General features: G+C 52.2%; 1 protein-coding gene across 1 annotated transcript; it reads right to left on the bottom strand.

The window, feature by feature from the left end:
* Window positions 1–383: 383 nt before the first annotated feature.
* TULP1 (TUB like protein 1) lies at window positions 384–12,955 on the bottom strand (the record flags this gene model as incomplete). The annotated part of the gene is made up of 14 exons (XM_079149209.1): window positions 384–1,090; window positions 2,614–2,785; window positions 4,869–4,967; window positions 5,042–5,156; window positions 6,108–6,220; window positions 6,310–6,480; window positions 9,947–10,041; window positions 10,341–10,460; window positions 10,534–10,626; window positions 11,351–11,494; window positions 12,064–12,201; window positions 12,264–12,399; window positions 12,754–12,805; window positions 12,909–12,955. 14 exons carry the CDS (start codon window positions 12,953–12,955, stop codon window positions 957–959), a joined length of 1,629 nt encoding a protein of 542 aa, XP_079005335.1. The 3' UTR covers window positions 384–956.
* Between the last annotated feature and the right edge of the window lie 9,300 nt (window positions 12,956–22,255).

The raw sequence follows: 22,255 nt of genomic DNA, 5'->3' as shown, positions 1-22,255 counted from the left end.
CGCTGGGCTCCCGTCGGTGTCCGGGGCCTTGGGTGCCGCGTCACGAGGAGATCGGCGGAGCCGGAGCGCACGGGCCTGGGGACTCCCCACCCCTCCACCGCGTCCTGAGCCGCCGACACGGGCGCCCCCTCCCGCCCGAGAACCCGCCCCCAACTCCCGGGGCCCCAGACCCGACTCCGCCCTGGCGGCTGTGCCCGCCCTGCCCGGACCCGGTTTGTCTGGTTCTCCCCGAGTGGCTTGTTTCTCGAATTTCTCCCTTTCTCCCTCTTCCCGGACCGCCAGGGCCCTCCCTCGCGGCCGGGGTCCTGGGGGCTCCCCGCGGGGGGGCGTCTCGACACTGCGCGCCCTCCGAGTTTCGGTAGGACCCGCGACGGCGGGGAGGAGGGGACGCGGGAGCTCCCAGGGCTGAGGCGGGAGCAGGGCGGGTAGGAGGCGTACAGCCCGCCCTCCGGACCACTCCCGCGCTGCGGACCCTCCCGCCCCCGACTCTCCGCGCGAGCCGAAGAACCACCGCTGCGCTTGGCCTGGGACGCGACTTTATTGGAGATGTGGGTACCTGGCCCCCGTTCCCCGTCACTACCCCCTCCTCCGAACCCGCCCTAGCTCTTCCGAGCCCTAGCTCGGTCCCGGAGGGGGTTAAAACAACACTGACTACTGCTCCCGGACAGGAAGTGACTGGGGCGCGGGGAGGAGGGGGTGAAGCCGCGCAGGCGAGCTCCGCGACCAGATGTGCGGCTCCAACTCCAGATGTTCTTCATCTCCATCCTAGCCGCCGTCTGAGCTCCGCCCGCTTCGGCCTGTGCCAGGCTGGGGAGCGGACCGAGGTCACCGAAAGGCAGTGAGAGGTCAGCTCCCGATAGGGGAGGAGCCTTCCGTGGGGGCTGTGACGGAGGGACCCCGCCACCCTCCACTGAATCCTTTCCCCCACGCAGGCGAGCCCTGAGGGGCTGCTGGGGTCATTCGCAGGCCAGCTTCCCGTCGAAACTGGAGAGGGCAATGGCGAAGGCCTGTAGGGCGCACAGCGGGTACCGGTAGTCTAGGGTGAAGGCGTCTTCCGCCACGCGTCCGAATTGCAGCACGATATAGTCGGCTGTGGATACAAGACGGGTGGGGGCGGCTCCAGACCTCCTTGGACCCTTATCCTGTTGGCAATGCTCTTAACATAGGGAGAAGTCTCTTTCCCTTTGGATCACCGATCCTCAACCAATCTCCACCCATCTCCCCCTCTCTCACCCAACCAACACCACCTGTACTTTACTCGGGTCTGTCACTGTGAACCACCCCCACCCGCCCCGGGGCCAGGGGCCCTGCCTTATCTGCTGCCGCGCAGAGCCAAGCTGAAGGAGGCACTTAATCAAGTAGATCAGGACCCTGTCAAACTTAGCCAACCCCACCCAGAACCCTTCCTTCCCAATTTCTCTGTTGTTTTTAGATCCCATTTCTTTTTCCTATCCCTGGCCCCCAGGCCCCACCTTAGACCCCAAGCTGAATCACTTCACTGGCTCCCTTCCTTGGCCAGAGGCCTCACTCGCCCACTATCCCCTTCTGATCCCTGTTCCCAGCCCCAGTCTCAACACTTCCCCCAGCATCCATAGGGACAGGAAGTTGCTAAAAATACCCCCAAACTCTTGTCTGGTGGCAGACCAGGCTTCACCAGAAATGTGATCTGGAAAGTAGTCCCAAGGCCAGGGGACAGGTGACACTGGGCACATGGCTAGCACACTGCGGGGGATGGGGGCTTGCTTAGTGTTGGCCTAACCCTGTGAACCTCAAGTCCTTTGGGAGATACTCTTCTAGTCCTAAACTTCCTCACTGTAGTGGGGACCTCTCCCCCAGGCTTATAACAGGAACATTTTCACTTAATTGCATACCCTAACTCCTTAAGTGTAGTCTTTTGACCTCACTTAAGAGAAGACATAGAGTAAGCATTCCCTGCTCCAAAAAAGGCAACCATCTTGAGGGTTAAGAGCATGGGCACTGGAAACAGACTATGAAGGCTCTAATCCCAGGTCTACCTCTTACTAGCTGGGTAACCTTGGGCAAGTTATTAACTTCTCTGTGCCACAGTTTCCTCATCTGCCAAATATGGATAATAATAGTACCTTCCTCACAGACTTGTTGGAAGAATTTAATGATGCTATAGCTGTAAAATCCCAGGAACAGTGGCTGGCACATAGAAAGCACTGTCAGTTTGGTGGAATAAATTTTAAGGGCCAGTATAATTGCCTGGAAGAGCTGAGGCGGGCAAAGAGCTGCCCTCTCTGAGCCTCAGCACCCTCTTTGACCACAAAGAATTTGGGCTGTTGGAGATTTTGAGACTCCAGCAGCTCAACCCTCCCTTCAACACAGTCTTACCCAGAATGTCCCAGAACCTACCCCAGAGTTCTGGTTAATGCTTGAACGAGAACCTGGAACAGTGAACCCCAAGACAGCTCTGTGGAACATCTGAGGTTCCCAGGAGCACAGTGGGACTGCCCATGGAGGAGGGTGACCCTGCTGGATACTTCAGCTACAGGCATGAGGGTTGGAGCCAGGCTAGTGGGGGGAGGGTGAGTGAGGGTCCTGGTTCTAGGGATGCTGGGGAACAGTCTGACCTGGCCTTCTGATACTCACGGTCATCAGCATGGATAATCTGGAAGTTCTTGACTGAGGCCTGAGTGACCCGACCTTGAAAGTTGAGTGTGTAAGAGCCACTGTCTTCATTCCAGACAGGTGGCTTGTTGTGCAGCTCGATGAGACTCTCCAGGGTCTTGTTCTGCCAGCGTATCAGCAGCCCATCGCTGGCCTGGGAGCCAGGGGTGAGGTGGGGGAGAGCGGACAGGGAGAGGATGGTTAGAGCTGGTCGAGAGAGCTCAGGCTGACTGGGGCCGGCCGCAGGTGTGCAGGCTGGCCATCCATGTCCATTCAAGGGGTTCGAGAGCATGCCTGGCCTCAGCAGGGCCCTTGGGGGCAGGGTGCACATCCATGCGAATGAGGGAATTCCAAGGGGGTGCCCAAGTAGAGGGCTGGAGACTGGAAAAGGGCTCTTGGCACCCAGGTGCTATGTGTCGTTAGTGCCTGAGGGTCCTAGAAGATGGCTACAGGCTGGCACCCGTTACAGGGATAAAACAGATGTTCTGGAACCTTCAAGGAGTGCACAGTTGAGCTTGGTGAGATGGACAGGTAGACAGTGGCCAAAAGAATGTCCCTGGAGGAGAGTTTCTGAAACTCACAGTGCTTATGAGATGGTCCTTCCCCAGTGTCCATGTCACCTATAGGGTTCGTGACTTGGAGTGTGTCCACTCAATATCAAGTCCTCCAAGGAGCCTTCCAGACCCCACATCAAATTTAAGCACCTCATCTCTGTGTTTCCGTGGCTTCTTGCTCTTACCGTTCCTTTGAGGGGCCTGGACACCCTGTTGCCAGAACAGGGTGCCTCATTTTCTTTCACAATGGCGCGTTGTGAGGATTCAGTAAGTTCCCAGCACGCCCAGTGTTGTTTTAAATAGACAGATCATTCACTGCACAGTGGTGACCCCTATGTGGAGTCTGGATCTCTGGTTCCCAGCACAGAGAACGTGTCTAATAAATGACTGCAGGATGAATGAACCACGCGTTTGGTTCTTGCCAAGCCCAAACTAGACGTGTGTGTTGACTCCAGGCACAGAAGGGGCTGCTGGGGGACCCTCGGCTGAGAACCTCAAGATAGCCTTTCATGGCTGGTGCCCCACGGCTCAGCCTGGCCTGATTACGGCCTGGCTTTGCAGCAGGAAAGGATGTGGAGTGATCAGCTGACAGGAGTATTACTTTTCATTGTAAATGAGTCAAGTGACATCAGTATCCTGTTAGTATGGGACATGCCAGTCACCTGTCTCTGAAATCCTGGACTCACCCGACCTGTAGAGCTCAGGAGTAGAACTCGGGAGCGGAGCCCAGACCTAACGGTTTCCAGGACAGTTCTCCATCCAACCACACACACACAACAACAACCTTTGCTTTTAAAAATATGCCAAGTACAGGCTGGGGTTGTGGCTCAGTGGCAGAGCACTTGCCTAGCATGTGTGAGGCCCTGGGTTTGATCCTTAGTACCACATAAAAATAAAAGGAAGGTATTGTGTCCACCTATAACTAAATAATATTTTTAAAAAAATATGCCATGTCATGGCTTCAGCTTCAGGCAAAACCCTGCCATGGCTTCCCACCTCTCTCAGCAAAAACCAGTTAGGCACCTATCTCCCTGTAGGCTCTATCTGCCCTCATCCTCACCTCTGACCTCAGGTCACTCTAGCTGTTCTAGCCACTCCTCAAAGCAGGTACTCTGTGCCTCAGGGCCTTTGCACTGGCTCTCTTCTCTAGATGCCCTCCCCCAGACACTGACTCACTTCCTCACCTTCCAGACTGCTCAGATTTCATCTTAGTGACTATATTTGATATTGAAACCTCAACACACATACTTGCTATCTCCCTTCTGTTGGACACCTCCCTTTTCTCCACTTTCTATCACACTCCATCATTCTACTCATTTATCACCGTTACTGTCTATTGGCTGCTTCCTTCTACCACAGTCCCAGCTTCCAGGCCACTTCTTTGTTTGGTCCACTGATACCTTCCAGGCACCTAGAATGCTACATGCCACTCACTATCTGTCAACTCTGTGAATATGAATGGATGATTTGATAACAACTTTGAAAACTCACTGTGGTCTTGTCAATGAATTCAGTTACAAAGAACCCAGATTCACTTCACAGGTTGCAGAAGGAATTTGTGCTGAGGTTGATGAGTGTGCTCAGGGGATTGGGTGTTGGGTCCCCTCATCCCTGTGTCCTTAGAGTGGGCCACATAGAGAATAAGATCTTTTAGGGCCAGGGGCCAGGGGATGCAGGGCTCACATTTCGGGGACGGATGGGGACCCTCTCGTTTTCCGTATTCATGCCAGGAATGATGACCGTCATGCGCCGGGGACCTCGGAAGCCCAACACATTGGTTTCCTGAGAGAAAGGTGCCTGTTAGGCCGGCCCCATGCAAGAGTAGGAGCCTGGCATGGGACAGGAGGAGTCCTCACATAAATCACCGCTGCCAGCTCCTGGCGAAGGCTGCCCAGGTCAGTGCTGCTTCCTCCCCGCTGTGGGTTCTGCCCATTGTCAAAGACTGTGAAGCGGTTCCCTAGGAGGTTAGACCTGCAGGCAGAGTGGAACTGGAGGCCAGGCCAAGGGCAATCCACCTCCTGCCCTGAGTCCCTTCCCTTCCTCACATCCTGCCCTGAGACCCTTCCTCACAGCCTTGAAGTTTGGAGAGCAAAGGTGGCTTGTTTTAGAACTGAGCAATTCCTGTCCCCTGCCCCAGGCCTCCCTCTCTGGGGAGGTCTTTTCAAAAGTTGGATCTGCAGGAAGACACAGCAGTATTCAAATCCCAGCTCTGTCACTGGCTGTGTGACCTTAAACAAATGACTTAACCTCTCCAAGCTTCACTTGCCCATCTGTAAAACGGGCTTAGCAACCGTATTTTCCTTGATGGGTACAGAGGAGCACACCCGTAATCCCAGCCACTCAGGAGACTGAGGCGGGAGGAGAGCCTGTGTCAAAAATTTTTAAAAGGGCTGGGGATGTGGCTTAGTGGTAAAGTGACCCTGGGTTCAATCCCCAGGACCCGAAAAATAAATAAATAAATGAATATTTCCCTCATTTTGTTGATAAGAGGATGAAATGAGTTAATATTTGGAAGTTGCTTAGACCATGCCTACTGCAGTGTAGGCCTTATGTAAGTTTTCTGTTAAATGAATAAAGGAAAGAGGTGAGGCCTCTCTTCCTGCCCCACCCCTTCACACTTGGGGCCAGGGTCAGATGAGCAGCCCAGGACCTGTTTTGGCTTCCATTCACCCAGGGACGCTTGTTGAGTGGCTCCTGCAGGCCAGGGGCTGGACACGCAACCACTAACAGGACAGGCATGGTCCCTGCCCTCCTGCAGCCAGTGCCCTGCTGCGGGTGAGGGTCCAGAGGTGTGAACATCACCTGGGGACCACCCCAAGCCCCCTGAACCACGGTGCCTCTGCCGACCACAGGGGGACAGAGATGACTGGCTATGGCCCCCACTTCCCACCTGGCTGTCCCAGCCCCAGGAAGCCAACCCACCTCAGTTTCCCGATGAAATTCTCCCCTCCTCTGGACAGGTTGGTAGGGTCGCTGGAGATGAGGTAGTTGGCAGTCTTGCTCCGCTTCCGTTTCCTGCCAGCCAAGAGGAACACCTGGGAGGGAGGATGACAGGCGAGAGGACCAAGTGAGGACAGAGCCGGGCGAGGCCCCACCCTCGGACCGCACTCCCCTGGGTGCGCACCTTCTTGTCGGCGTCCAGGTGCAGGAAGTAGGAAGGATACATGCCCTTGTCCATGCCCCTCTTGTCCCGGGTCAGCCGGCAGCGCACGGTGCGGCCCTGGGGCGCGGGCTGCAGCACGAAGACCTGCGGCTCGTCCACCTGCACAGGCGGGGACGGGGCCCGCTCCTCCTTCTGGGTGGGCAGAGGGTGGTTCAGCCCCAGGGCGCCGGCGCCGGCTCAGCGGGTCGCGGGGCTGGGGCACGCGCGGCGGGACCACTCACCGCTTTCTGTGTGAGGGAGAAGGGTCGCGCTGCAGCCCGGCGCGCCGCGCGAGGTGGCGCCGGGGCTCTGCGCTCTACTGCTTTTGGTTTAGCTGGTGGCTTAGAGCCCAGCCCCTGGAGCTGGACGGTGTGGGTTCGAACCTGGTTCCACCACTAACGGTGCGTCCTTTTTTTTCACATCAAATGTCTAAGTACCGACCTCGTAACAAGTTTTGAGGGGACCCACCTCACACGGTGGGGTGAGATTCCAGTCATTGCCCTCATAAACCATAAAAGGATCTGTTAGATATTTATTTATTGATATATATATATATATATATTTGCACTGGGGATTGAACCCAGGGTTGCTTAACCACTGAACCACATCCCCAGCGGGGCTCTCCCCGTCCTTTATTTTAATTTTATTTTGAGATAGGGGCCTCACTGAGTTGGCTGAGACTGGCTTTGAACTTGCAATCCTCAGCCTCCCAGATTCCTGGGACTGACTGCACGTGAGCTACACGGTGCCGGGCTGGATCTGTTACGCTTTAACCATTATGACTCAATCTCAGAAGTTGGTGCTGGCGGGAGGATGGCCGCCTGGGACATCCATCCTTTACTTAATTTACGTCTTCAACAAATACTGGTATAAACACTATATACCAGTATTCTATATAAACTCTAAGGTTCTAAGCACCTTCCAAATAATAACTTTTTTCTTTTCTTTTCTTTTCTTTTATGCATCATTGGGTTTTTATTCATTGGTGGTCCTGGGGATTGAACCTGGGGCGTTGCACATGCTACATAAACGCTGTACCACTGAGTCACACCCCCAGCATTTGACTATCAACTCTTTGAATCCTCATCCTGATCCACAGGGACACTGTCCCCACTGCACAGAAACAGGAGCTGAGAAGCTGAGAGCCTCCCCAGGTGGTGCACCCAGCAGGAGGTGGTGTGGGCTTTGCTCCACAGCCTGTCTGTCCATGGTCTTCGTTTGTTTTGTTACTGGGGATCAAACCCCAGGGTGCTTCACCACTGAGCTACATCCCCAGTCCTTTTTATTTTTTGAGGCAGGGTCTTGCTAAATTGCTAAGGCTGGCCTTGAACTTGCAATCCTCCTGCCCTCAGCCTCCTGAATAGCTGGGATTACAGGTGCGCACCACCAAGGCTAGTTATCAGAGACTTTAGAAAGATCTTCCCTCGAGAGGACTCTGCATCTGAAGGGTGAACTGAGGCTGAGGGGAAGCACCGCTGTGTCCTTGGTTTGCAGGCGACACTGTCCAGGGGTTAGCTGCCACTGTTATTAGTAGCATAGAGTAGATATTCAATGGATGTTGTCACCACCTCCCAGATGGCTCCTGTGATTCCTGCCTCAGTATTTACGTTCTTCTCTGGTCTCCTCCCACAGAGTGTCAGTGTTGGTCTTTGTGACCAAAAGAATATGGTAGAAGTGAGGGTGAGTCACTTGCAAGCTGGGTCATATATTTAGGCTTCTGCCTGGTTTTCTTTGTTGGGCTCTCTTTGTTGGCTCATGTTGGCTGCCATGTCATGAAAACACCCTGGCAGCTCTGGAGAGAGCTCCAGGTAGAGAGGAACAGAGGCCTCCAGCCAACACACCATGGAAGTGAACCATTGTGGAAGTACACTGTCCACTCCCAAGCCAGCTATCAGATGACCACAGCCCCTGCTGACACCTTGAATTTAAGCTCATATGAGACCCTGTGCCAGAACTGCCCTGCTAACCCCATCCCAGATTTCTAACATCCAGAAATTGTGTAAGAAAATAAATATTTGTTGTATTGAAGATACTAAGTTTTGGGGCAATTTGTTACATAGCAATACCTAGCTGATACACAAGTGCAGGAATATGCTCACTTTGCTCTTTGAGAAACTCCCAGTAACAATTTGGTTACATAAGGTTGTAGGGTGGCCAGGTGGCCCCACAATGGTCACTTCTGTTCTCACAGATCTTGGTGCCCTTTGTCCTCATGTTCTATCCCTCATGGGAAGGGGAGCAAAGATTCTAAGCCCAACTTTATGGAACACTGGGGAGAAAATGGACTACCAGCATGGTGTGTGCACTTGAGGATTAAATGCTATGTGTGACCCACTTGGAAACCCTGGTGTGCTGTGGCGGGCCATTTCTACTGAGGGCAGATTTGCACTGTGTGAGAGGGAGCTGCTGGGGGCAGCAGGCCCTTAGCCAGAGGGCAAAGGATCTTCTAGTCTCCATTTCAGCCTGCTCCAGAAGAAACTGGGAAACACAAAACTATGTTTGGAATGTGATATGGAGGAAGCCAGAACTTATTCAATACTTCCACAGCTGTGAATTTCAGGGGCCTACTGTATTGAAGGTTGTGCTGCAATTATATCCACCCCCCCCCCCCCCCGGGAGATAACTGATTGGCCTTTCAGTTTATTCATCAGCACCTGGAGATCTTGGTGAATGTGAATCAGTCTCACAAGACCTGACCACTCCTGTACAAACTAATAAACCCTCAACGCTGAGAGCAGGGCCCTGCCCGTGCAGCGCGCTCTCCGTGCATGTGAACCAGTTTCTCAAAGATCTTCATCTTTCATCACTTTTTTTTTTAAAACCTCCCTTTCCTCTTTATTCCAGCTGAAGTGCATTGGTACCTAAGTTCTGTTTGTGGGCAGGGGCAACATCCAAAATATCTAACAACCTGTTCTGTCTATGGAGAAAGCCCAATCCTGGTAAATCTGGAGGACAATCCCTGTGGCCCAGGATAACCAGGCGTTAACTCTTTAGTTGCTGAATTGATTAGATGCTGGGAGGTCCTGGGTTGGGAACTCAGAGCAATATGTGGAAATATTTTAACAACTGGTACAGCCAGGTGACCATCAGCCACTCCATGTGTGTACAGATGTGTCCCTCTGCCTGTGTGCCCCACCTTCCTGGTACCGAAAAATGTGTCTCTTCATGAGGAAGCTATGGAGACATCTCTGTGTGTTGGCTACTCTGCAGAGGGGAGGCCTCAGACACCAGATGACATAAGGCTTTTGGGTGACCAGTCCTAGCCTCGTGACCCCACAAATGCCTCCCCAGTTCTTATAAACCTGCTGCTGGGGCTGGAGTTGTGGCTCAGTGGTAGAGCACTTACTTGCCTGGCATGTGTGAGGTCCTGGGTTCGATCCTCAGCACCACATATAAATAAATATAATTTAAAAATCCATTGACAACTAAAAAATATAAAAAAAAAAAAATCCTGCTGCCCTTTGTCCTTGTATCCTGTCCCGAGGTGGGGGATAAGATTCTAACCCCAAGTGACCCCAAGACCCCAACCCACAAGGCCCTGCACTCTGACCCACCCCCCTGAGTCCAGGACTGCCACCCCTCCCTGAAGGCACCTTGGCCCTTCCTCTCTGGCTCTAACCTTCTTGCCTTTTCCTTTGGCTTTGCCCTTCTGGTTGCTGTTCTTGGGCTCCTCCTCTTCTTCCTCCTTCCCCTCTTCTGGGCCTTTGGGCAGGCCTGGACACGGAGGGAAATGATTGTGAACTCCTTACCCTGGTTGTCCAAGGACTTCCAACACCCAGGGCTCACTTGGACCCTCCCCACAACAAGCAGGTCCACCCATGTTATTACCAGAGCCCCAGAAAGTCTGAGACACCTGCCTGGGACCACACAGCTCAACATCAGGGATCAAGATGGCCCCTAAATTTTCCTAACTCTCAAACCCACACTCCTCCCCTTGCGCTGTACCACATGATGTAAATATTACCAGCTCCCCACCTCCGGGCTGTCATGCACAAGAGGCCACTGCTACCCACCTTTCTTCTTCAAAGCCTTCTCAGCTGGGCCATCTCCCCCAACTAGAAACATGGCTACTGGGGTCTTCTTCCTCACTCTGGTTGGACTCTCTGAGGGGTCCTTGTCAGCCTCTGCAGACCCTGCACATTGAGCACACAAGGGTCACAACCCCCACCACATTGGAATCCTCTGCACCTCCTTGGGCAGGCTCACCTTTCTTCTTTGTCTTTCTGGTCCTGGTCCCCTCCCCGGCTTCCTTCTTAATGCGAAGAGGTTTCCGAGGGGCATCAGGGCTTCCAAGGTCCCCTGGAAATGGAAGATGGGGGCTAGGAAAATAAGTTGCCTAATGGGGCGGAAGAACTTTCCTCATATTCCTCCAGTTCCTGAAGGCCTGACAGGGCCTGCAGCCTTCTGTTTGTCTTGTGTCCCCCACCTCCAGTCCAAAAAAGCATAAAAACTAGGAACCTAACCAGCAGTTACCAAATGGATAAGTGTGTGTGCACCTACACGCACACACCAGGCCTTCTACCTGAGCCCCTGATTCCTACTGTCCCACCTTCTCCTCCAGGAAACTGGCTTAGGCCAGTGCCCTAGTCCTCTGGTTCTCCCCAGAGGCTCAGGTTCTAAATGCCTGCACACATGTGGACTCCAGGCACCTATAGGCCAAGGCACCCAGGCCAGGAAGCCATGACAGCATTTATTCATTGATTTCTTCTTACTGTCATCACACTGATACTTTAATAAGCACTCATTCACTTTGACTTAAGAAAACAAAAAGTCTCAAAGAAAACAAATCCTCTGCCCACCTTGGACTCACTGAGTATCCTGGGCAGGGGGGCAGCTAAGGGTGTGTGTGTGGGGAGCACATATTGATCTATGTCCTTAAGGACGGCTGGGGAAGAAATCCCTGGAAGAAACCCTCCCGTCAAGGTGCTAGTCCCCTCGAAGGTTTGAGTCTCCCTATCCGGGACACCGGCCCTCGGGTCAGGGCCACCTTTGCTTGTCTCTGCCCTGAGGACTCAGTACTCACCCTTTGGGCCCTGGGCCTTGGCCCTCCTTTCCTTCCTGTCTGCAGAAGCCTTCTTAGGGGGGTTCTTAGCAGGCAGAGGGGTCTTTTGCTTCTTCTCTTCCTCCTCCTCCTCCTGGTCTTCCTCTTCATCTTCCTCTTCCTCCTCTGTAGATAAAACCTCTTTATAATGGGGGCTAGGGCGGGCCCCCTTATCTGGGGAGTCCAGATTGCTGGGAAGGGGTGAGTGGGCACCAGGGACAATAGGGGAACTGGTACCTTCCTGGATGAATGAGAAGGACCTCCAAATCCCCCGTCTATAGGTCGCAGGAGGGTGGGCTTTGGCTGCAGGATACTATTTTGGGAAACACCCTCTCTGCAAGCCCTTCCTGACTCCCTTCCCCTCCTCTCCTTCCGCCCTCCCTGTGTCTTCCCATGTCCCCTTTTTCGCTTTCTTCTCACTGGGCCCTCCTCTTCTCCTTGTCCTGTCCCCACTCTTTCTGAACCCCAGTCAGTGCCATCGGGGCTACCTTCTGGCTCCTAGCTGTCCCTTAAGGCAAAATTCTTAACCTCTACGGAAAATGGGAAAAAGAACAAGAGAATCAACCTCCTGAGGTCGGTGCTTAGCACATCACTGGCTCAAAGTCAAGGCCGGAGAACGAGGCTGTTTCCACTTGTTTTGGGGGTAGCTCCAGCCCAGCCCCTCCCTCACCGGCCCTTCCCTCCAGTCCTCTCACCGTCCTCGGCCTTTGGGGTCCGGGCTACCAGGAAGGTTTCCCGGGGGTCGCGCTTCTTGGCCTCGGGGTCCCTGAGGAACTTGGCGTAGACGGTGGGCTCCGGGGCGGGCTCCTCCCGCGGCCTCCGCCTGCGCCCCGCTGGGCCGAGGCGGGGTGGGGTCAGGACCGAGGCGCCGGGTTCCCTCCCCGCCGCCGCTCACCTCCGGGTCCCGGGTCCCCCGCCCGCCCCAGCGCCGCTCGGCCCCGCCCACCTGCAGGTCTCCGCGGCTTGGCTGACTCGGGGGACTCGGGGGGCTCGGGCTTCTTCTTCCTTAACTTGGGTCCCGGGGCGGATCGCTGTGCAGTGGGGGTCAAGAGGAGGCGAGGAAGGAAGGGGGGCTCCAGGGCTGCCATCGCCCTCTAATCCCTTGAGCCGCCAGAAATAACCGCGGATTATCCCGAGGGGAGCCGCAGCCCCTTGGGGTGAGGAGGGCTCGCCTCCCATGCATCACGGCCACTTTCAGGGCCCACGACCCCTGCCCTCCCCCGGGCACCCCCGACCCTTAAACGCCCTTTTCTCTCCCGCCACAAAAACTCCAGCCTTGAGACCCGCGACGCTGCGGAGGGCGACCTGCCCCGCCGCCCGCCGCCCGACCTGCTTGGTTGACAGCCGTGGGCATCCCTCTGTCCCCCTTCCTGGGGGTGACATACCTGCTTGGAGCGCCGCTGCACCTGGGGGCTCGGGCCCTCCTCCTCATGCCCGCTGAGGGCAGCAAAGGAATCAGACTGGCACCCGTCCCTTGCCCGCCCCGTCCGCCCTTGCACCTGGGCCCCGGGGTTCAGGTGGGGCTCTCGGGGCTTCCGACCTGTCTGAGGCCCACACCTCTCGGAGGGTGTCGTCCTGCAGCGGCATGGTGCCTTTGCCTCCAGCAGCGCTGCTCTGGGGGCCTGCGGCTGCGGGCACCTCCCCTGCCACCAGCTAATCTGCTTCATCCCACCTCGCGCCACCTGCGCAGCCCTGTGGGAAGTGCTCCCGCCACCCAGACCCTCCCTCCTGCTGGGCCCCGGCCACCGAGGGGAGACTGGACGCCCACGTTCGCTCAGACCTCCCAGCAGCCTTAGAAAACCTAGGTAGCCCCCACCCAGGGGCTTTGGGTTCGAGGGGCAGACTTGTAATTTGTCAGTGATCAATGAGGACAATATTGGACTGGATCCTGTGTTTATCTTTATTTCTCATAAAAAAAATAAGAACAAGGATTTGCTAATACTTAATATAAGATTGCCAGAAGCACATATATGATTCATAAAGAAATGTGCCTATATTAGGGATGTAAACCTAAATTTCTTTTTACTGACAGGGGACATGTTTTTCTTAAAGTTTTTCTTAAAGATAGTATTGGTGAGATTAATGTCGTGGGAGAGGTTTGGTTAAGTACTGAGAAAGCTGAGGCAGGGCCCAAAGGTCCCAGAAATTTCCTTGGAGACAAAAAGGACAAACTACCAGGAAAGGGGACAGCAAGACACAGACTTGGCTATGGACATAATTAAGTGGACATAACTTACTTGGCTATGGACTTGGCTATGGACATAACTAAGTGTGCTCAAAGGTATGGTAACACTGTGGGGAGACAGCCATCTCAGGCATGATTAAGTGTGGAGCCCAAGCCCTGAGCCCTGTCACTGAAGAGCTGAGCATCCTTGGGTGAGATACTTGGCCTCTCTGAGTCTCCATTTCCTCCTTTATAAAATGGGTTTAATAGAATAGTACAATAGTACCAACCTGGTAGTGAAATTGTGTAGATAAAGTGAGATAACAGGTGGAAAGCTGCATACAGTAAGCACTCAATAATAGCTCCTGTGTGCCTTTGCAGAGCACCTCTATTTCACCTCTGTCTCTATAGCATATATCACACAATTTGATCACGGGTCACTATTCCAATGAGCGCCTTCTTTTTTTTTTCATTTGATTTTCACAGGAGTCCAATGAGGTAGGTAAGGTAGAGATTATCTCCATTTACAGGTGGAGAAACTGAGGCTCAGGGAGGTGAACTTGCTCGGGGTCAGCTAGAGAGTAGAGTTGCTGGATGTGAACTGATCCACATCCAGATCTGGGTCCCGTCAGAGCTTTTGCATTTTTTATTTAATGACAAGAAGTAGAGATGGAGTTTGAATGAAAAGCTATGCTTTCATTCACTTCTTAGAGTTTACTCGATGTACCACATCTTTCTAGAATACTACTTCTTCTTTTAATTCCTTTTCTTATAATCGTTCATTGACTTCCTACTTCCCAAGGATTGAATTTTGAAAATGTTTAATTGACATTTGGGGCTCTTTCAGAGCTGACACCAATCTGCCTTTTTTTTTTTTTTTTTTGTACTGGGGATTCGACCTAGGTGGGTTCCACCACTGAGCTACTCTGCCCCAGCCTTTTTTATTTCTATATTTTAAAATATTTTTATTAGTTGTTGATGGAACTTTTTTGTTTTTTTTGCATGCTGTGCTGAGGATGGAACCCAGTGCCTCACATGCGTTAGGCAAGTGCTCTGCCACTGAGCCACCGCCTCAGTCCCTTTGTTTCTATTTTGAGACAGGATCTTGCTAATTGGTTGAGGCTCACCCTGAACCTGGAATCTTCCTGCCTTGGCCTCCCAAGTAGCTGGGATTGCAGACCTCACCCTCATTCTGTCTTTCCAACTACCTGGATGCCCCACCCCACTCTTCATCCAGACTGGCAGGTTTTCTTCCTGCCTTTGCACTTCCCTCTGTGGCTTAGCACCACTGTCCCCTCTGGGAATGCCAACCTGTGGCATGAACCCTACCCACACTAAAGAACCTCCAACCCTCCTCCTCCAGGAGTCCTGTCTTCATCTGCCTCTGAATATATAATAACGATAGCATTTATTGACCACCTATCATGCCTCAGGCCCCTTGTTCCCATTCTCTTTTTGACCTCACAGAAATATTTATGAGGAGGATATTAATAATCAGAAGTTAAAGGTAAAGAAACTTGTAGCTAAAAGTCAGTAAACATGTATTTCCTGAGCACTTACTTTGTACTCTATGCCAAGCACTGGGGTCATATAGTGATGGACCAAAGACTGCAGTCCCTGCCCTCATGGACCTTGTAATTTTGTGAGTAAAGGCATAAACATACAAATAGGTATAATGATCTTATCATAATGTTTGTTTATTTTTGCAGTTTTGGAGATTGAACCTAGGAGCGATCTACATCTGAGCTACACCCCCAACACTTTTTTTAAAAAATTGTATTTTGAGACAAGTTCTGGCTAAGTTGTCCAGATTGGCCTTGAATTTGTTGTCTTCCTGCCTCAGCCTCCCTAGTGGCTAGGACTACAGGTGTGTTCCACTGTGCCCAGCTCATCATTATTAGCTCTGATAAACTCCAAGTGGAAATAATTACATTCCAGGAGAACAGCAGGTGGAATCCTACCCGGATTTAGACAGAATTCTCTGAAGAGGGAATTTTCAAAATGAGACCTGAAGGATTTCCAAGAGAATGTTCAAGACACAAGGCGCGGCATGTGTGGACTGTGTTCAGGCAGCAAGGTACTTGGTGCATTGGAGCAGTACCTTCCTAAGCCAGAGCCAGAGCAGCTCTGCCTGAGACCCACACTTCAGAGAGCTTCCGAGGAAATCAAACTCCAAGCAAATTCTTTATAGTAGTTCTCCACTATGTCATTTTATTTTCTGTGGTTGCAGTCAACCAAGATCAACTGTAGTCCAAAAATATTAGATGGAAAATTCCAGAAACAATTCTGAAGTTTAAAATTGCACACGGTTGCGAGTAATGTGATGAAATCTTAGGCCATCCCACCTGGGATAAGAACCATCCTTTGTCCAGTGTGTCCACACTGTATATGCTACCTGCCAGTTAGTTATTGTCTCAGCAGATCACCTCTTACAGTATCTCAGTGCTTGTGTTCAATTAATGGTTACGTAGTAGCCTCATGCTATGTCACGGTGCATTATGTCATCTCACACCATCAACAAAAGGCTGAGCGTAGGACAAGATATTTCAAGAGCAAGGCCCCATCCACATAACTTTTATTACCACTTATTATAATTGTGTTATTATGAGTTGTTGTTAATGTCTTACTGTGCCTAATTTATAAATTAAACTTTATCATAGGTATGCACATACAGGAAAACACACAGTCTATGTAGGATCTGGCTCTATCTGAAGCTTCCACTGGGGGTCTTGGACTGTATCCCCTGTGAATAAGAGGAGCTACTGTTCTAAGAACTCAGGGCACGGGACTCACTAGGGATGGGGCTTAGCTCTGTCTGCAGGACTGTAAACCTCTATATCCTGTTTGGACCCTGCTCAGACCCCAGGGACCCTTCTCTAGCCTCCTGTTTTCAAAACCAAAGGAGCCTGCTCCCAAACTTGGGACAGGAGTTGGGCTGAGCTGTGCCTGATGTCAGAGAGGGAAACTACTTGGGAGTGTGGGGAGTGTGAGATCACAGGTGAAACGGAAGAGAATTTTCAGATCTTTCCTCGCAGTTGCAGGGCTGTGGTAGATAGTCGAATAACAAGTGTCAGGGGTTCTCCTGTATTAGCACGAATTCATAACAGTTGCACGTGGCAGCTGAAGAACATTCCAGAGTAGTAAACAATTCACTTTACTTTTGAATTTGTATATACTTAGGTCTATTTATTTATTTTTGGTACGGGGTTTTAACCCAGGGATGCTTTACCGCAGAGCTACACCCCAAGCCCTTTTTATTTTTTTATTTTGAGACAGGGTCTCACTAAGTTGTTTAGCACCTTCCTAAATTGCTGAGGTGGCCTTGAACAGGCACCCCTCCTGCCTCAGGGTCCCTAGTTGCTGATGTTAAAGGCGCATGCCACAGTGTCTGGCTATAAGTAGGTCTTGATTCAACAGGTGAAGCATGGTAACAAAATTCAAAAAAAAATTTTTTTGAGATTGGGTCTCACTATGTTGCCCATGTTGGTTTTGAACTCCCAGGTTCAAGGGCTTCTCCTGCCTCTACCTCCTGAGTAGCTGGGACTAGAGACACCTGGCCTGTAATTCTTTATATCAGCAACTAGTAGGACATTAAATGCTATTTTGCAAAAGATCTGTATTTATTAAAGTAGAATTAACATTTTAGAAAGGTGCATATGTTTGATTACTTTTTTATTTTTTTCCCAGTGTTGAACCCAGGGCCTCACACATGCTAGGCAAGTGCTCTACCACTGAGCTACAACTCCAGGCAAGCGCTCTACCACTGAGCTACAATTCCAGCCTATGTTTGATTAAATTTTTTATATTTAGTCATTATGAGTTATATTTTTGCCTTTTATTTTCATACATAATTTTGAATATTTTAGAAGTGACTTTTGAAAACATGAAAAATAATATTAACTTTCATTTAAAAAACATTTGTGGGCTGGGGTTCCAGCCTCAGCATCACATTTAAAAAAATAAAATAAAATAAAGGTATTGTGTCCATCTACAACTAAATAAATAAGTTAATTAAAACAATTTGTCACTTTTGAAAAGATGTATTCACATTTTGTACACTTTGACTGCAGTTACTTTTGTTTCAATCCCTTGAGAATTAGTGTGGGTCTAGATCATGACAGAAACAGACATTTCCAAGAAATGAATGAATGAATGAGAGAATGAATTAAAATAGAAAGAAACAGAAGCTTCCAAAGTGGAACTCGGACAGGAATAAGGAGAAACTTCAGGGCGCTGCTGGGGCTGGAGTGACAGGGGCACTCGAGGGCAGTAAAAATGTTCAGATGTGGGTCAGGGGCAACTTCAGGGTCAGGAGCAAGATCCTGGTTAAAATGTGAGTTCAGCTGAGGGATAAGATTCAGATCAGGAACATGGATAATCTCCAGGGACCTTTTGATCTGACTCCTGCTCTCCAGGCTTCAAGAAAAACAGGCTTGAGGCCCTATAATTACACCTTGTTTTGGACTAAGAATGACATTTCTCAACTTGATCGCTAGCATGAGTCACCAGACTCAATTCCACATGAATTTTAGCTTCTCTCTAAAATCAAGTTCACTTTCAGGAGATGAAGCTTGGTACCAGCAATAAAGATAATGCTGGTAAACAATGGGGCCCACACTGAACCCCAGGCTTTTTTTGGAGCGGGGAGTACCAGGGTTTGAACTCAGGGGCACTCGACCACCGACCCACATCCCCAGTCCTATTTCCTATTATTTATATATATTATTTATATATTTAGAGACAGAGGCTCACTGAATTGCTTAGCACCTTGCCTTTTGCTGAGGCTGGCTTTGAACTTGTGATCCTCCTGCCTCAGCCTCCAGAGCCGCTGGGATTACAGGTGTGCACCACTGCACCCGGTTTTTTCTTTACTTTTCTTTTTTTTCTTCAATCCCCTAGGGATTGCACCTAGGGGTACTTAACCACTGAGCCACATCCCCAGCCCATTTTAAATATTTTATTTAGAGACAGAGTCTCACAGAGTTGCTTAGAGCCTCACCAAATTGCTGAGGCTGACTTTGAACTCAAGATCCTCTTGCCTCAGCCTCCTCAGACACTGGGGTTACAGGCCTGCGACACCGCGTCCAGCCCCAGTGCTCCTAATTCGTTCCCACAGCACACTCTCACATCTGTGGCTCAGGAGAATTAAGGAACTGGCTCAAGGTCACACAGCCAGTGCTTGGCGGAGCTACACCATTAGTGAAGTACCTACCATGTGCCTGGTTATTACTTGTGTTACTTCTAGTTGCTACGGAAACTTTGAAAGAGTGTACACCCTTGGCTTCATCTCTCTGTGCCTAGCTTTCTATCCTGTAGTCACTGTGATTGTACCGATCTTTCCAGAAGTTGTGAGAATTCAGTGGTTTTGATGGCACGACGCTGGCCACATAGCTCGTGTCCTATAGCTGGTCGCTTCTTTTACCTTCATTTCACAGATACAGAAACTGAGGACTCCAGCCCCTCCTGGACTCCAGCGGCCTCACTGACTCAGCCTACTCGCCCTGGAGGTGAAGGGACTGGAAGTCACAAGCATGTGGAGCAGGGTTTGCCCACAAACCGCCCCGGGCTTCCGCGGGCCAGCGCCCACCTGCTAGAGCCTCCTGCCGCTTGCCTCTGTTTACCCGTCTGGCGAAGTGCGCTGGCCCGGGAGGGGCGCACTGCTCCGAGCTCCCACCTGGAGGTGCGGCTGGAAGGGGCGCCGGCTCGGGCCAGAGCCCAGCAGGTCTGCGCGTGGAGGCGGCGCATCTCTGGGGCTTTGTCGTATTGAGTCTGTGCCATCGCATCCCACGGCCCCCAGCAGACCGTCTGCAAGAGTTTCTCTCAGTGAACCCGGGACTCCACGGCCAGGGTCCTCGTCTCTGCTTCTCCTCGCAGGGAGGTTAAGTCACTGTCCCCTCTCAGGTGAGCAGGTGCCAGGCCTGCTCTTGTTCCCTGGGCTTGGCGGTGGTCCCAGGGTGGCCCACAGTGGCATCTTAATAGCTGGTTGAATGGAGCCCTGGGTGAAGGCTGGGTTCTCGTTTCAGGGGTTCATGTCATTTTTGTCCCCATGGGGTACAGAGGACAAAACCATGATAACTCACCCTCCTCTAGAAACTAGTCACAGGTGATGCTGTTGGGGACTCTACCACTTTTCGCAGAATAGGTGGCAGATCTGAGCCTGCCCCCAGCAGGGTCAGGTATCCCCTTATGCTCCAGGTCCCCCTCTGCTCACGCTGGTCCAGGCACTGGCCCCTCACTACCTTCTAAAGTCGTCATGCTACACAGAGACAGCTGCAAGGGAAGCAAACTGCACAAGAGGTCACTCCTGTCCTCTGTGGTCCATGGGGCCCTCCGCAGTGGGACAGCACAGCCTCAGTTCACTCAGAGAGTCCTCCACCCTCCAAGTTCCCAAGGACCCAGGGATGGAAAAAGCAGCCGCCTCCAGGGCCCCAGCTTCCAATACCAAGGGACCAGGACAAGGGAGTGGGGACAGGATCTGTTTTCACCAGGTTACCCGAGACAGATACAAGGGATGTGGCAGGACTGGAGCTGGAGAGGTTAAGGGCGGGGCAGGCAGGCTGTGAGAGGGCCCCAGAGGGCTCACTGGAACCACTCAGCAAGCCCTAACTGCGTGCCAGGTCCTGCCAGGCACAACCCACAGCCATGACCAGAGTGGACTAAAGTCCTTGTTCTTGTGACCCTGACATTCTAAATGACCAGGCAGTTTGTTAAAAGGTGATAACATCTATGCAGAAAATAAAAGCAGTGAAGAAGGAACCAGGGTCAAGTATGAGTGGGGAGGAGGTTGCAGGCTGCAACAGGGCCAGGAAGAAAAGCCTTCCTGAGAAATGACTTTGCAGCCGAGATCTGAAGAGGCCAGGGGTGAGCTGCAGCAGTTACCTGGGGGAGGAACATTCCAGGCAAGTGCAAAGGCCCTGAGGCGGGAGTGCTCTTCGCCACAGCTAAGGTCTAGCCCGAGGGCCCATATGGATGCAGCAGAGTGAGGAGGGGAGAGTAGCAGGCAAGGTCAGAGAGGGAAAGGGGCATAACCAGAGCTGGACACAGGCTGGTGAGAGCTGTGTACATTGGAGGGGTTTCTCCCTCATATTTTCAAATTGGTAAATTATCACTGTAAACAGCATAGGAGTCATTGTTACATATTTATAAACATATACACTGTAACAATGTAATTTGGCCAAAATCATTCCCAAGTACTTTCCCTTTCCTCCTCCCACCCCACGGGTCCCTTTCCTCTGCTCCATTGATTTCCTTGGAGGGCTTTGAGCAGAGACAGGACATAGCAAGTTCTAACAAGATCACCCAGAATGCTATGAGGAGCACAGAGGCACAGGAGTATGGGAGGCAGGGAGGCCCTGGAGGAGGCTGTAGAGGTCCTCCTGGCAGCAGCTGGGTGAGGACATGGTGAGACAGCAGCCTCCGCAGAGCCTGGGCCTGGGGTGTGAGGGAAGTCTAGGGGACACCAGGGCCCTGGTCTGAGCACCCAGAGGCACGGCAGTTACTCCAAGGGGATGGGAGGCCTACAGAGAGTGACACGGGGGTCAGGGGTCTCGTGGATGACATGGCAGTACTAGGGGGGCTTCATGTGGGAATGTCACGTGGACACTTGGACACAAGGAGTTACAGAGCTAGGAGAGACCAGCCTCCAAACAGCTGTGAAAACCCATGCCTGACTGAAATCCGGTGGGCTGGGTGGGGTGTGGCCAGGGGAGGCAAGGACTGGGTCCAGTGTTTGGGGTCCTGGGAAATGGGGATGCAGCCACCTGCGGGGAGGAAGAGGCCTGGAGTGTGGGAAGTGGGCAGGCAGCTGTCAGTGGCTGGGAGACAAGGTGGTGGCACAGTTATCCACGGGGCACTGGTCAGTGTCACACCAGAGGGACAGCCATGCACCAGGACTGCCTGGTTCAGCTGCACCTGTTGGCTCCTCCTCTTCCTCCTCCTCCTCCTCCACCTCCTCCTCCTCCACCTCCTCCTCCTCCTCCTCCTCCTCCTCCTCTCCTCCTCCTCCTCCTCCTCCTCCTCCTCCTCCTCCTTCTCCTTCTCCTTCTTCTTCTTCTTCTTCTTCTTCTTTTTGGTATCAGGGATTGAACTCAGGCTCACTTAACCACAGAGCCACATCCCCAGCCCTTTTTATTTTTTTATGTTGACAGGGTCTCCCTAAGTTGTTTAGGGCCTCCCTTAGTTGCTGAGGCTGGCCTCGAACTTATGATCCTCCTGCCTCAGCCTCCCTCTTCGCTGGGATCACAGGTGTGCACCACCACGTGCAGCCCCTGCTGGCTCTTCTGGTGGGATGGGCCCAGTTAGAGGAGCCAGGAAGTTGGTTGCTGGCTCACTACCACAGGGGCCACTGGTGACACAGCTGTGAGCAGTTTTTGAAGGAGTGGAGTGGTGGTGACACTGGTGTGGAATGAGTCAGGAGAGCAGGGAAGGAGAGGAATGTGGAGGGGCAGAGGGACCCAAGGTGCCTCCCTGGGGCTGCAGGGAGAGGAGGGGCAGAGGGACCCAAGGCGCCTCCCTGGGGCTGCAGGGAGAGGAGGGGCTTTGGGTTTTGTTTTTGTTTTTATAAGTTGGGAAAATGACGAAGGGACAGGGAAAGGCAGATCAGTGGATGTCATTCCTGGAAGGGCGGAAGGGGTGGGAGCTGGGGAGGCACAGGGTGAGCTGGAAAGAGAGGCGCCAGAGAATGGGAGGGATGAAGTGGACACTCGGGTCAGTGAGCAAACACG

This window comes from Sciurus vulgaris, assembly GCF_902686455.1.
Source record: "Sciurus vulgaris genome assembly, chromosome: 7".
In the NCBI taxonomy this organism is placed as follows: domain Eukaryota; kingdom Metazoa; phylum Chordata; class Mammalia; order Rodentia; family Sciuridae; genus Sciurus; species Sciurus vulgaris.
The sequence above is the reverse complement of the archived record's forward strand: the minus strand, read 5'-3'. Positions and strand labels throughout refer to the sequence as shown.